The sequence below is a fragment of the Protopterus annectens genome, chromosome 1.part0, assembly GCF_019279795.1.
Source record: "Protopterus annectens isolate FY-2018-M chromosome 1.part0, PAN1.0, whole genome shotgun sequence".
In the NCBI taxonomy this organism is placed as follows: Eukaryota; Metazoa; Chordata; order Ceratodontiformes; family Protopteridae; genus Protopterus; species Protopterus annectens.
The window spans coordinates 617,734,815-617,751,235 of record NC_056725.1 but is presented as its reverse complement, the minus strand read 5'-3'; the positions used below and the strand labels follow the sequence as shown (position 1 = coordinate 617,751,235).

General features: G+C 40.9%; 1 protein-coding gene across 3 annotated transcripts in view; it reads right to left on the bottom strand.

The window, feature by feature from the left end:
- Positions 1-16,421, bottom strand: part of UBR2 (ubiquitin protein ligase E3 component n-recognin 2) — a 5,196,118-nt gene that overhangs the window by 4,489,680 nt on the left and 690,017 nt on the right. For all 3 annotated transcript variants that reach the window (XM_044061864.1, XM_044061881.1, XM_044061872.1), the window contains exon 8: positions 1,944-2,064. In XM_044061864.1, the coding sequence (XP_043917799.1) occupies positions 1,944-2,064 (121 nt within the window). The remainder of the gene's footprint in view (positions 1-1,943; positions 2,065-16,421) is intronic.

The window sequence follows — 16,421 nt, the reverse complement described above, 5'->3', positions numbered from 1 at the left end:
GTCAAATGTTTTTGATAACTGTACAAAAAGTGAGGCAACACGTAGACCTTGATTTTTCTATTTCATACAGAAAGGTCATTAATGTTTCAGTGCTATGGTTGGGATGAAATCCATGTTATATATGTAGGTGTGATTATTTTTACAAGAAAGCTCATAAATTATGAGTACATTTTTCAAGGATTTTTGAGACAGGTGATAAAACAGCTATGGGGCTAAAATTACATAAATTAGTTGACTATCTACCCTTTATGTGATGGTGGTCTGAAAGATTTGAAGTTTTTTATTTTTTTGTTAAAAAATACAGGATACAAGTTAATGTGCCTGTATCATGAGAGTCACATAAGCCTGAATGCTGAAGGGTTTGTTGTTTAGTCTATGATGAGGCAGCTGTAACAACATGTGAATTCACACTACATGCAATATTGAAATGTCTCTCTTGTGGATTTGGGTTGGATTGAGACTGCTTTTGTGGCTTAAGCAGTTGATGGCTAGGCAGAGTAATTTTTGTCAGCATTTTATATCTGCATGTATGGCTGCCTTACTGTGTATAAAATCATTTTTTCAGGTTTCTAAGAGTTTAAAATAGTGTTGACAGTTTTGTGGGATACATTTTTCATAGTTTCCTGAGACTGTCTCCAAAATGTATGGTTTTCTTAGTTTCACATGTTAACCATGGTGCTGGTTTACATTTTTTTCTCTCAGTGGAACTGCAGAATTTAATATGAGTAAGAAAGAATTACTATAAAAAGTACACTGCATCATCCAGAGATAAACATTTCAAGGGTCTCCAGCTGCAATGATCTAGAAAATTTTTAAACAAAACTGATTTTTTTTTTCAGTGAATGAAATTACACAGTGGGTACTAGGTACACAACATGTAAGATGGTCATATTACAGTATCAGGTAAGATACCCGTTTTATCAATATTTGTTTAAATTTGTTGTTAGCACCAATCCAGTAAAGCTTTTCTTACCTGCTGCTTTAGCAGAGTAGATTGTGAAACGAGTTGTGTGAATCCATGCAAATTAATAGGTAAAAAGGTATGTGAATCTTTTCCCCCCACACAATCTTCTTAATGATTTATTTTAAAGTTAAAGCAATCCATTGTAAAATGTCTTCCAGTGTGCTAATATTACATGAGGGGGTAACCGGAGGTATCTCGATCATTAAAACATAGATTTGTTTATTCTCTAAGAGTTTAGTCTGCGGTACGTAATCAGCATTTCTTCACTATCAAAGCACCTATTTGTCCAGCAAGGAAAGGCATATATAGAGAGCTTCAGCCACATGAAAAAGGTAAGGGATTTATATGTACTTAACAGCTATGCCTTCATTCCCAGATTCAAGAGTGAGCTCTAAAAATACATAAATTTAAATACGAAGACTGAAATTAACATCAGAAAGTTATCCTTGGAGTGATTCATTAAATAAGACACAATGAAAAAAGCACAACAGCATACAGTTAATCTATCCATTCATAATGCCTTAGAGCAGGGTTTAGTTACCACCCAAAGATGACAAACAAGGAGTGACAGCATGAATGTCCTTCTCAAAGAAAAGGGTCTTGAGCCTCCCCTGTAATTATTAGGCTTACATCAAAGATTGAAAGTATTGAAGGACTCAAAGCAAGTGTTTAACACAGCTGACAAACATGGCAAGAAGCATGCACACGGATGTTAAAGCCTTAGAAGCATAATAGATCTGACCTTCTGTCACTAATTCCCTCAAGAAACACATGAGGAATAAATGAACGTTATAAATGGGCCTTATAGGCAGAGGATTTGGAAGCCTATTGTCACTGGAGAGGGGACGTAACAATGCATCAATAACATACAGAAGCAGTTTATTAATGTAAACCCACTGCCCATTACACCATGCCATCCATTTCCCTCCAACAAGCCACATAGTTTTAACTTAAAAACAACAACAAAAACAAAACATACCTGAATAACCAATTACCTGGCTAAGCCAGGTCAGCAGTCTGAGGCTGAAACACTGATGTGCCACAACAGAAGAATGCATAACCTGAACCTTCAAGGGCTTGGTCTGCCGACCTGGAGTTCTCTAAAGTAATTAAGAAAATATACATAAATAAAGTGATAAAAATGACTTCATGTCAACATCTGAAAATCAAAAGAGATTATACTGATGGATATGTTTCTTAAGTTATGCATGCACCATAACATTCCATCTGTGTTGTCCATTTTCATTCTTCCTCAACTGATTGATCCAAGGAATCGGATCCGAACCAGACTATGCCATTGCTAAAGCTCATGGCAACCAAAAACTCCCAAGCTTCTCCCTTATCCACAATGCACCAACCCCAACTACCTCAGATCTTGCTTGCTGACTTTAGTAGAAAACCACGAAATGAAGTATTCAGTGCAAAATAAACTAAGAAACAACAAGGCACTGAAAGTAGGAGGGTCACCGTTCATGGAAACACCAAGGCAGGTTCAGTAGTTCCACACCACACAAGACTTTTAATGTAAACCACGCAATATACACAACTCCAAGAAAAAACATCTAGTTTTTTTTCTTGGAATTGCTTATATTGCATGGGTTACATTAAACGTCTTGTGTGGTGCGGAACTACTGAACCTGCCTTGGTGTTTCCTTGAAGAACGGTGACCGTCCTACTTTCAGAGCCTTGACTTTAGTAGAAAGAAATACTGATATTCAGAAATAAAGAAGGCTATTGTCTGCAACTTAATATAAAGGACATAAATGTCCTGTAACCACTCATTCTTCCAAATGTTTTCAAGGACAGGGGTTGGTGGGACGGGAGATGAGGAAAAATGAATATGGCCAACACAGTTGGAACATTATGTTGACTGCATAACTTTTACCTGATGATGTCAATATTCATTCTATCCTCAACTGACAGGACAGAGTCCCCAGCTACCTAATATCCATAGTGGACTCGAGAAAGGATATTCCTGAACACCACTGAGCCAAACGATGCTCTACCTCTGGAGACCAGATCCAATTTGCAAGGAGTAACAAAGCTATGGAGAGTAGCCCAAGTTACTGCTGTGCATATATCATCCATGGACATTCTACACTGAAACACTGAGGAAGAAGCCATGGATCTAGATGAATGAGCTCATAACAGTTTTGGTAGAAGAATGTCTAATTTGTTATAAACAAAAGAAATTCAGTCTGTTAGCCTCCTAGATAAAGTGACTTTGGCAACTGGTTTTCCCAATTTTACTTCTGTGAATGTAACAAACAACTGGTCAGATTTTCTGATGTCTTGTGTTCTATTGTAGGCAGAAACATAATTCTCTCTCTGTGGGTATCCAATAAATGTAATATGTATTCACCCTTGTTAGTAAATGTAGGAAATAATACTGGTAAATCAACAGATTGATATTAGATTCTGACACCACCTTAAGAAGAAAGGAAGCATTAGTCCATACTCTAACTCTATCACTGTGAAAAATCAAGTACGGTTGTTAAGAGGACAAGGCTTGAATCACAGAAATTTGCCTGGCAGAGGTAACAGCTACCAAGAAACTTGTCTTTCAAGAAAGATATTTAAGGTCACAAGCAGCTGTTGATTCGAAAGGAGATTTAGTAAGAGCCTGCAATATGAGATTTAGGTCCCATGGAGGAGCAGGATGTCTAAAAGGAGGTCTTAGAAGTGTGCCTTTCAAGAAGGCTTTGTCTAATTTATGAGAAGCGACACAGAAACCATCAAAAGCAATGTGAAAATTTGATATGGTTGCTAAGTGAACTTTAATGGTTAATGAACTAGTGCTTTCTTTTAGAAGATGGGACAACATTTCAAGAATGTTATGTAAGGGGGCTGAAAAGAGTTCAGTATTATTTAGATGAGCCCAGTGAACAAACCTCTTCCATTTGCTGGAATAGAACTTTCTGGTTGAAGGCTTATGGGATGATAAAAGTACTTGATGAATAGCTTAAGAGAGCATAGGTTGTGTGGCTATTAGTGGAACTGGAGAAGCCAGGCAGTCAGCCTGAGGTTAGTTATGTTTGGATGAATCATGCCTGTTGGGCATGACAGGAGGCCTGGAGTCGGATCCAGAATCCAAGATTGGTGAAGCAAGTGAGGCCAAAGGAAGGGGAACCAAATCTGTTGAGACCAATAAGGTGCAATGAGAATGACTTTGCTTTTCAACATGGCAGCTTTCCAAAGGAATTTCAGAATTAGTAGTATGGGTGGAAAAGAGTAGAGTAGACCAGGGGGCCAATAGTGAAGTAGAGCATCCCTGAGTGATTTCCTCTGTGGGGGGATTATAGCAAAGTAGCTGCTGCATTTGTTGTTTAGAGGGGAAGCAAAAAGACTGCAACAAGGCTGGTCCCATTGACGGAAAACCATTTCCGTGACATTCTTGAGTCACTTGCTCAGTTTGTCTGCTATCACATTGGATTTCCCCAGAATATGCATTATGCAAAATCATTTGGATGAGATTGCCCATTGCCACCTTCTGATAACTTCTCGACACAAGAGGTAAGATCTGGTCTCTCCTTGTTTGGTGATGTACCAAACTACTGACATGTCTGTTTGAACTGCAATCATCCCCACAGGGAGACCATCTGGGAAGGCGCTTCTCTCATCTCTAGGACGCTGACATGCATGTTGGCTTCTGTGGGGGACCAAATACCTTGGACAGTTTTCTCCAGAAAATGCCCCCCACCCCAGCTGGGAAGTGTCTGTGGTCACTATGGCCTTGGGTGGAGGGAAAAAATGGACATCCCTGTAGAACCTGGTGTGATCAAATCAATACCCGAGATCTCTCTTGCATGTCTGAGTGATTCATATCTGATAACACATGGGTTGGTAAAGTACTGACCATTGTGTGGCTAACGCATCCACTTAAGAATTCTCATGTAAAATCTAGCTAAAGGTACTAATGTTACTGTCACTGCCATTAAATCCAGAGCCTGAAGGACCCAACGGGCTGAAATCTTGGTACTGCAGCTTATCTTTCTAACCTGTGATCTTATGGTCTGAACTCTTGAGGGCAGTAGCGAAGCTATGGTTGACTTTATGTTGAGTATCGCTCCTATGAATTTTAGACTCTGAGTTGGTTTTAGTTGAGACTTTTCATAGTTAATAGTTATCCCCAAAAAGAGAGCAAGTCTGGAGAACCTGATCTCTTGCCCTTATCAGTTGATGCCTGGACGGAGGGGAAATGAGACAGTTGTCTAGAAATGGAAACACGTGGAATCCTTGCAGTCTCAAGTAAGGTGCTACTACTGCCATGCACTTGGCAAAACACCCTAGAGCTGTGGCGAGTCCAAAGGGCAGAACTTTGAACTGGTAATGACTGGCTCCCAGCTGGAAGCATAAATACCTTCTGGATCATCTTTATATGATAGTATGCATCCTTAAGGTCCATCAAGCACATCCAGTTATCCTTGCCCAAAAATGGGAGAATGACCTGAACCATGACCATCTCAAACTTGGTTCACTGAATTGACTTAAGATGATGATATTCAAAAATGTTCCCCAGCCCCCTGTTTTCTATGGCACTAAAAAGAACCTTAAGTTCTGGATTCTATCTGGTCTGGTGGGACCTCTTGGATGACTCTCTTCTAGAAGCTTTTAAATTAGGATTGCCGCTTGTACAGACTGGGTGGAATATTGGGGATTTTTCTCGAGTTTGCAGGAGGAAGGGAAAAGGGAATTATATAACCTATGGAAATAATCCTCTGTACCCAAATATCTTTTGTTAGGTCTAGTCAGGCTCCCTGGTTCATGGACAAACAACCCTTGACTGCCTCCAGAGGTGGGCAATCAGGCCCCTTTCAGGAGTGCTGGTAGGGTCTGTCAAAGAAAGATTCACTGGACCCCTGGTTTTGCAAGTCACCTCTGCCGCAGGGGTGCCAATGTCCATTAGAGTTCCTTCCTCTGCCTCTGGGGTTAGTTCTTCCACATACACCCTGGAATGAACCCAGAGACTTCCTGAACCACCTCATCGATTCCTAGAAAAGTATCTTTGAGGGGATAAAAAAACTTACGCCAACAGCAGACAGGGTCTTTCCACCCTTTTCACACCTGGATAGTGTATCCTTCACCTAAAGGAAACATTGACGAAAGAGGGCTTGAAGGGCTCCGCAAAATCACATAAGCACATCCAGGCAAGTCTCCTAATGGAAATGCCTGCTCCCACTGCCCTTGAGGTTCCTTTGGCTATATGCAAAATCACCCTCAAGGAAGAATTAGAAATGGATTGCAGGGTAGACGCAGATGACTGAACTTCTTCAAAAACAGATCCTTAGAGGGTATTTAACAGCTTTTTAATCAAATCCTTCTTAAGTCTTCTAAAATGTGCCAAATAATTCAGTGACCTTAACACGAAGGTCACTGAAGCATAGACATGCTTTCTGAGTGTGTCCACCGCCAGAGACTCCCTGTTGGGGGTACAGACAGTGGAACTCTCCTCGGCATGTTACTTTTTGGTGGCCACCACTGCTACAAGCATGGCATCAATGGGCAACCCTTTTTCCCAAAACTGCTGGTCTACAGGTGGTACCATAACCTTATCTGGTCTCCAAGGTAAAGGCTCAATGGTGTCAGGCTCCTTCCATGCCCACTGAGAGATGAACTCAAAATAAGCTCATTGGCGGGCATAGTCACCCAGGACATACATGGCCCAGTACCAAATAGCCTCCAAGAATACTGGCTCTTCGGACAAAGGATTGCTGGGCATCCAGCCACCTCTCTACTTAAGAATTTCTAGGGTATCTCTGAATGAAACATGTTCAAGAGGTGACAGTGGGGACCCTTCACCTTCATCAAAATATGTATCTTCTGTGACAGGCTCCTCTGTTGAGACTAGGTGCTTCCTCCTGTACGTCTTCTTAAGAACCTTTTTAGTGGGATGCTCTGGAGAGGTATCAGAATTCCCTGTGTGGAAGCCTGGGATCTTGGCACTGGCTGTCTCTGTGGAAAGACTTGTTAAGACTCATAGTGCAGAGACATGAAGGTTGCAGATTTAAGATCCGAGGGTAAGGATCCATCCGTTCTGATGAAGAATAGAAAAAAAAGTATCACAGCCTCGAAGGTAGATTTCCCTGGAGAAAGAGAAGACCTTGGATCCAAAAAGAACAGCTTTTGGACAGCAGCCTTCCCCTCTTGGAGGGCAAAATCACTGAGGTGGAAGCCGAAGCTGAGCTACCCAGTGCAGAGGCTCAGAAGCAGCTCCAAAAGCTTCAGAGTTGACCAACACCTCAGATCTGACAGCTTCTCTAGGTCCAACAGGATCTGAGCACTCAGAGAAAGTTTTGGATCTGAGGATGATAAACCAATTCTCGGATCCAAGTCAGATGGATCTAGATGGCTAGGATACAGTGACTCAGACAGCTGAAGAAGTCAGAGGAGGAATTTGCATTGTGGGTGTAGCAAAAAAATGGACCTCCTGACCTGGGGGGATAGGAGTCAAAGGAACATCCATCCGCCCCTAAGCAGAGAGAATCATTACACTCTTTCCACATCTTCCTCTGTGAAACTTCTAGAAGAACGAGTGGAAAGCACCGAAGGGGATCTGGGTTTGTCCAGAAATGGGGAAGGTACCCTAGAGGGTTCTGGATCCACCGAAGGTGAATACAGAGTCCTTGGTAAGATAATAGGAGTTAATGGGCTTGCAACAGTCAGATGTGACTTGGACTGTGTCGGATCTGAGAAGGTCAGATCAGTTAATGTTCGTTTCTTTGGATCCGAAGGAGTTTTATCAGACATTTTCTGCTTCTTCAGATCAGAGGGTGAAATCGGATCTTTAAAAAACCTTTTCATTGAAGATTCCAAAGCAGAAGGAGGCAGCTTTGGAGACAAGGACTTAGATCATTTTGACTTTGTTTTGGTTCCTGGAGATTTATCTCCACATATAGCCTCTCTAAAAGATGATGGCAAAAGGCCCTGTAAAATCAATTTGTTTTTGCACTCAACCAAAGAACTGAGGTTGAACCCATGGCAAACAGAGCAATTTTCTTGCAAGTGAAGCGGCCTAAACAGTAGACACAAAGTGTGGGCATCTGAGAAGAGAGCTTATGCCGAAACACAGCACATTTTTTGAAGCCTTCTGGAGCTTTACCTGCCATACTAACACCAAAGCTGGTCAACAAGGATAAAGTATGCACTACCATTTCTACTACATTTTTTTTTTTTTTTTTTTATTAAACAAGACCAGGAAAATAAAAGGCAGTAATAACAATGGTATCAGAAAACTACATAAAACCTTGTACTATAGAAAGGATACTAGCAATAGTATCAAGAAGTATGCAAAGTACAAGAAAGAACAGAAAATATGGGAATTAGAACAGATGCAAATAGGAGTGCGAAAGGTAAGGGGAATACTTAATCTAAATACAGAAACAGAATTAAGGTAATAAACCAAACTATCACAAACTTATCTCAATACCGCTCAGGAGTGTTGGAAAACGCATCTATGGCTGAATGTGGCAAATATGATCCGAGGTAACTGGGGTTGGTGCATTGTGGGTAAGGGAGAATCTCAAGAGTTTTTGGCTGCCACGAGCTTTAGCAATGGCAGAGTTGGATCCGAGGGTTCTGATCTAAATCCATCGGTTGAGGATAGAATGAAAACTGACATCAGATCTGTTTTTATTCTCATTTCCCTTCCACTAAATGAAATAACGAGAAATTGAGCCAAACAGTACTACAAGCTTATGTCACTGGTTACTATTATGCAATAAACAGGTTAAAATGCACATTACTCAAGGGTCAGCTCCACTGTACAGGAGTTTTTGCCGTGAATACAACCAGAAAAACCTAAGTCTGACTAGTATACCGAGGACTGGAAGAGCATGAACAGCATCTGATGAAAGCTATCCCATCCCTAGGAAGGTCAACAGAATCTCAAGACAGGAGCACCATGCAGAAGAAAATCCAGACATGCAGCTCCTATACACAAGATGCATGGAGAACAAAAACGGTGCACACCACACTCTGCAGCTGTAATGAGTTAAGCTGCACAGACTGCACAGCGCACTCTGCAGCTTAACTCATTACAACTGAGTGCAACTCTAGTTGTTTCTGCTGCTACCTCCTACTGTGCCTCTAGGTGTCATCTTGCTTGTTCATATTTGCATTAATATTTCCAAAACCATGCTACATACAAGGTATCAGACTATTTTATCTTGAAGCATACATGAAGACAAATACAATTGCATTGATATTAGAAGCTCTGTCAGTGAGCATTTGTTAGAACTGTAAGGTGAAAGCTTCATTTTATTAAAGGCTCAAGCCACACCCACTGGGAGTTAAAGGTACAAAACTCAAAAGAGTTGTAATGAAGGGAATGAGTTAAAACAGAACATGTGTAGAATTAAGCATCTGAGATGTACATGCCTTATGGTCAACTTTGGGGAGGGGGTAAGCAGCATTACAAAAATGCAAGATGGATTATGGATTTAAACTCTATCTCAACTCCACCTTCAAGTGTTATGAGACAGAGTGAATTAAGAAAGAATGAACAAAAAAGATGGGGTCCTTAATGGTTACAGAGGGACAAGGTGAACAAATGGATTACACGAGTGCTAGACAAACTGAATTCTCAAACAAAATTTTCTCCTCTTGGATGTCAGTGTCAGTATAAATATATCAGCGACTTGGAAGGACTGCTGAAACAGCAGTGAGAAGTAAGGAGGACAGAAAGATCTGAGGAAAACCTCAAGCAGCAGTACATGGAATAGCTGGTATAAAATACCTAATTACTGTTAGCTGGCTTGCTGCATACCAGGTGGTATAACACATAACAGCTGAAACTTTGAAATATCTAGGAAAGAGTGTCAGGCCAAATGGCGATATATTAAACTAAAGTAGGTATAATGTAGTAACAGACTGGAATAAATACTTCCAGATTTATGTACATTGGGGACAACTAGCAAAAAACTTGCAAAATTTTGCTTTAAGGGTTCATTTGTTGGGCCCTTTACAAATGAGCTGCCTTAATAGGAACAGATTCAAGCAAAAAGAAAACAGCTCCTCTTGCAAGTGGCTAAACACATACAAACTATGTAGAGTGTAAGATACAACACATAACGAATATGAACCTGTGCACTGATTTCTGCATAATAAACAAACTCAAGTAAATAAAAGCAAAAAAAAAAAAACATTATGATGGCAAAGCATATCCTACAACTCTTTCTTCAAATGAAGCACAAGCTGAAAAATAAAACTAATTTACTAAGAAAATTGTGGTAACCAAAATACCACACAAAGAAACACTAGCACATTCATAATCAAGAGTGCACTGGTGTACAAGGGCTGTGCATGATATGGCTTTGTCTGCAGTCAAGACACTTGCATAATTAATACAATTGAAAAATGATACTGTCAGAAGGTATGCACCACGGGGCTCTAAGCACATATACCACTGACAAGATCCATGCACTTATCTAATGCTTCCACCTCCAAGCTGTATTGTATGAAACAGTGTGCAGTTCCCCTTGAATAACAGTATGTCCTTTCAGACTGTTTTCATCTCTAATTTTTAAGCTGTAGGCATAAGAGCAACTAATTTGCATCGGCATCAGGCCTAATTTCCATAGTCAGTGTGTCAAGCTATTTTAAAGGATACCAAACAAAGGCTGAAAAACCCTGCAAAAGTGTAAACCAACAAACTAAAACAAAATTACTCAAAGGCATTGTTGCTCGTTCATCTTGGATGCATAAAACAAGGCGGCTTAGGTTTTGTTCTAATGCTTTAATACATACAAACATCAGAATGGATAGCAGCATCATTAAATATGTATGAACTAGTTTACAGACAGAGCTTACATACATACATACACGCTTACACCTCAACAGCTAACTACAAAATGGCAGTCAGGCTCACAAGTGCTCAGTATTTATACACTTACAAAGTTAGACATGCATTTCTATATACATTAGAAACCAAACACAATGTTTATGTCCAAGTTATTTCATATCTGCTGCAGGGTTTAGAGATTCGACAATATCTCGTAACAGTTGGGACCAAATTTAGCCACATGGAAAGTCTGTGGTGCACAACTCGTATCAGGAACTTATGGATTTGTCATAGGGACAAGAATGTCCTCTGGAAATGGAACACCAGACAACTCGCTCTGAGATGGAGTGTCTTTCTCACAGGCTATCTGCTGTGATATAGGCTCGGACACCAGTCTCAAATGCTTCTGATTCCCCAATGTACGATCTTGGGTGAGGACCAATATTCTTCAAGACTTCAAGACACCAATCTGATCATAACCACTGGACATCTGGAGCCTTACCACTTCTCCCTCTTGTAATGGATTGAGCAGTTTACTGGTCTTATTGTAGTAGGACTTCTGGGATAGGTGCTTCAACAGACTGGCTCTTACTGATCTGTTGTTCTTGACACATGAATCCAGCAATTGACTACCGACTGATAATGTGGCCCTGGTTTGTCTCAAAAGAAGTCTCTGAGGAGGTGAACCAAGATGTCTATCTCAAAGAATATTTCAAAGACTCAAGAGATTCAGGAAAACATCATTATCATCTCATTTTGACTTCTCAAGTAACTATTTTGCACTTTGCACTGCGAGTTCTGCCAAATCATTTGACTACGGGTAGTCTGGATTACTAGTGACACAAGTAAAATCCCATTCTTCAGCAAACCTTTTGAACTGTTGGCTTGTAAATTGCGTGCCACTGTCAAAACTTTGTGCATACTACCACGAACAGCAAAATGACGCTTCATCTTAGGAATGACTGTACTGGATGCGAAGTTGGGAAGTAGGTCAATCTCAAACCAACTGGAATAAGAGTCTAACACCAAACAATGCTGACCATTCTACTCATAGGTGGCTACTGTCGACCAAGGCAGTTCTGGAATTTGGTTAAGCTGATATGGTTCCTTCTGTTGATGTGGCTTTGTACTATTATACACTGAACAAGATGAAAGTGCTCTCTCAATGTCTTGTGGCACAGAAGGTGAAAATAGTAGTTCTCTGGCCCTTCCTTTGGTAGATTCTGTTCCTAGGTGACCACAACATAAGACAGTAATGTACTCTGGCTGCAAAGACTTTGGAACAATTTCTTTTGGATTTTTCACAATCATACTTCTGTCAGCCAAAATCTCACCTCTGTATGGAAAATAAGGCTGCATTTCTTGAAGTAAACTTGATTGCTTTGACGGTCATCTTTGATTGATAAAGTGGTTGAGCTTTTGTAAAGCTGGATCTGTGGCTGTGTGACCTCTCAGCTCAAGATGTGTGGAAGAAACATTTCTCACTTCCTTGACTTCAAAATCAAGGCTCTCATTTTCATGGTGTTATGCAGCATTTCTGGGCAATCTGGACAACATATCAGCAAGATAAAGAAGTTTGCCCCTCTTGTAGACAAGACTGAATTACATTTATGCAATCTCAGCATCATACGTTGCAGTCGGGCTGGAGCTGAATACATTGGCTTTCTCAAGATTTTGACTAATGGTTGGTCTGTTTCAATCTGGATAGGTCTACAATAAATATAATCATGTAAATTCGAACATGCAAACACAATTCCCAAAAGCTCTTTCTTTATCTGGGCATACTGCATCTTAGTTTGAGTAAGCATTCTTGATGCATACACAACAGGATGATCCTCTTGTAGAATGACTGCGCCAAGTTAAAATTTCGAGGCATCACAGGAAAGTGTGACTGGTTTGTGAACATCATAGTACCAGAGTGTTGGTGGACTTGCAGTTCTCTGTTTCATGACATCGAATGCTCTTTGGTATTGCTCTAACCAAGACCAAGATGCATCTTTACATGTTAGCTTTCTAAGCGGTGTTGCTGAAAGTTGGCTTAAGTCTGGAATGAACTAGCCTAGGTAGTTGACCATGCAAAGAAAATGTTGTAGGGCTTGAACGTTGTCTGGAGCTGCCACCTCGAGAATGGCTGTTTGTTTTGAAAGGCCTGGTTGTAGGCATGTACTTGTAAATAAATGACCAACATAAGTAACTTCTCATATCTGAATTTCCAGTTGTGTGGATACAGCTCAAGATTCACTTGATGTGCCCTACTTAGAACTTTGCTGAGATTTCTGTCATGTTCTGCTTCATCATGACCTCCTACCAGTATGTCTACCATGATAGCACAAGGATACCCAGAAAAAATTTGCTCCATTGCACTTTGAAAGACTTATTCCAAATGGCATTCTCAAAAAAATCTGTACCTGCCAAAATGAGTACTGAAAGGAGTGAGCAATGAAGAGTTTTTGTCAAGCTGAATTTTCCAAAATGAACTCTTTGCATCTAAGACAAAAAAACAGTGACATTTGTCATACAAGCCGCGACGTTGACTGTCCACAATGGATGAGGCGGTATTTTAAGCGCTTTATTCACATCTCGTGGATCAATGCATATTTTTATATCATCTGAGCTTTTCTTATGAGCCACCATCATGGAAGATACCCAATCAGATGGAGTTTCAACTAGACAAATTACACCTTGTTGCACCATTTTATCCAACTCTGCTTTGACTCTGTCCTGCATGACCACCGGAACTCTAAGTGCTGGCCTGATAACTGGACTGACCTCTGGGTCTAACTTGATGGAGTACACAACTGGAAGTTTGCCTAGTTTCTCTTGGAACAGATCAGCATAGGTAGAAAAAATTGCTGGGCAAAATTAGAGTAATGTTTTTTAAGCTAACTTGGTGGACTTCCTTAGTTAGTGAAAGCAGTCCCATTTTTAAATCGTCTCTAAGCCTAACAATGACTGGACGCGCCTCTTGACCACATAAAATAAGTTGTAGCTTCTCCATCAGAGTAACATGAAAGCACTTCTGAACCTTCGGTTTGAATTTCTTTACCTCCATAAGCAGCAAGCATCGCACACCATGCCAAATCAAGCTTTTCACCTTTATACACTCTAGCAAATGTTTCTGCTGACATAGCATTGCACTTGGAACCTGTAGAACTTTGAGCTTTATGAATTTGGCTTTTATCCAAACAGTACAAAACAGTTAATTCTTTGCCCTTAAACCTACTGCATTGACCGTTTCATGAATCACTGACACACCATCGACATAAAGAGTAGAACTGCCACAGTCTACTTGATCAACTTGTTTCTTAAAATGTTCACTTTTAATAAAAGAATGTGGGCCTTCTGATTTACAAAATCTTTTAAAATGATTCCACCTTTGATTTACAAAATCTTTTGAAATTATTCTATTTATTACATTTGTGGCATTGTTGACATTTTGTTCATTTTAGATTCATGACTTCCCCCACAATTACGACAGTTGGCAATGAAACTGGGTGGGGGCCCATGTTCTGAGTTTGCTAACTCACTCTTGTACTTCACTGAGGCTGTGCGAACTTTAGAATTTGCTAGAAAGTTCTGGGGTTCACCAGTGAGTGCTGCAGGTATTACAGTTGCTGCCACGTGCTTGGGCTTGTGGCTTTAGGCTTAAAGGGCTGCATACTATCAACATTAGCTTCATCACTGTGCCTTCCAGAGCTATTCTCATTTGTAAGCATATCTGTGTGATTTTCAATGAGCTTGTATATGTGACAAATCTCAATGGCCTTATTCAAAGTTAAATCACTGTCACAAAGCAAAATCTTTCGCACACCATCATCTTTTATGCCACACACAAGTCTGTCCTTTATCAACTCATCCTTTAAGTCACCAAACCTGCACATTTCAGCTTTACTTCTCAGGTCAGTTATATATGCTGCAAAGGTTTCACCAGGTTTTTGATCTCTGGTGTAAAATACGTGCCTTTCCATTGTGACATTTGTCTGGCGTTACACATTTCTCTAAATTTACGTTTCAAGCACTCTGGGTCCTCCCTTAACTCGGTTGGTACAACAATACAATGGTTTTCCCTCTCTCCTGTATAGATAGCGGGTGCATACACAAATGAATGTTCCCTTTCTATGGCTTCTGACCCAGCTAAATTAGGCAGAATAAATGCCTTTGTGTGGTCATCTTTATCAGAAAATGCAGCCTGTATGAAAATGTCATACTCTTGCGCAAACACTCTCCAGTTCTCAGCAATACTCGAGGCACTCCTTAAAATGGAGAACATTGACATCTGTGCAGTGACAGAGACCTAGTTCAAGGCTCTAGAGAATACTCCTGCATTACCATGCTATAATTCATACCACACCTTTCGGCCACCTAACCTGGGCCGAAACACTAAAGGCGGAGGCGTGTCCATATTCATTAAGGATATCCACTCTGCCAGGCTAGTTGCTCAGCATAATGCATCCGAGATTAGCCAAGTGCAACTAACTCTGGGCAAGACCGCAATCCAAATTGCCTCTTGCTACAGATCCCCCACCATGCCCCAGGATTCCCACTCCTCATTTCTTGATACACTAGAAAATATTAAGGCACAACCTAACACCCTAACGATGGGCAATTTCAACTACCCCACCATTAACTGGGAAAACTACTCATGTACCAACTCTTGTGCTCAACGTATTCTGGAATTCATAAATTCCAATGCCTTGGATCAACTTATCCACACCCCTACCAGGGGCAGCAATATCCTAGACCTGGTTATTACCAACATGGGCAACTGATGCTCCACACCACAGGTCAATTACTCGTTCGTCAGATCCGACCACAAGCTTATCACCCTAGACATCCACATCCCTCCCCCACCCTCATTAGGGAAACCACCGTAAAAAATTTCTCCAAAGCCAACTTCACGCTTAGGACAGAAGTGGCAAACTTCACGACACCCACGCTGATGGACAATACAGGCATGACTGCTGAATCCTACACAAATGCACTTTATAAGCACTTACACGAGTGCAGGGATCATGCAATCCCTAACAGAACCAAGTTGCTATACTCCAAAAAAAGGAAGCCAATCTGGTGGTCCTCTGCCATAAACTCTACAACAGAAGAAAGGAACTGTTGCAAAAAAGAGTAAAATCCCATGATTGGAGAAACTCCCTGGTCAGCCTCAGTAAGAAGCTGAGATCCCTCATAAAAACCTCCAAAGCTAGTTACGAAAACAAAAATTGCCACCGATTCTAAAGATGACCACAAAGCATTCTATAGCTATGTCAAGCATCTCAATGGCAACACTCAGATCTGCTCTGAGTTATTGCACAATGGCACTAAATATACAGAACCAACTGATATTGCCAACATCCTGGCAGATAGGTTCAGTGTTAACTTTACCCCCCTTGTCATCCCCTAAAGGGCCCATCTCTATACTGGAAGAATGCAAAGTTCCTGTAATCACAGCTGCACAGGTAAGCAAACACACTCTCCAAAGCCAAGAACGCAGCATCCATGGGCCCTGACAACATCCCAGGCTGTGTTCCACATGAACTACAGAACGAACTGGCACCCCGCCTAAGTACCATGTTCAATCACAGTCTCATCTCAGGCTATGTGCCAACTGAATGGAGCACAGTGACTGTTATCCCACTCCACAAAGGGGGAGCCACCACGGATCCCGGAAACTACCGCCCCATT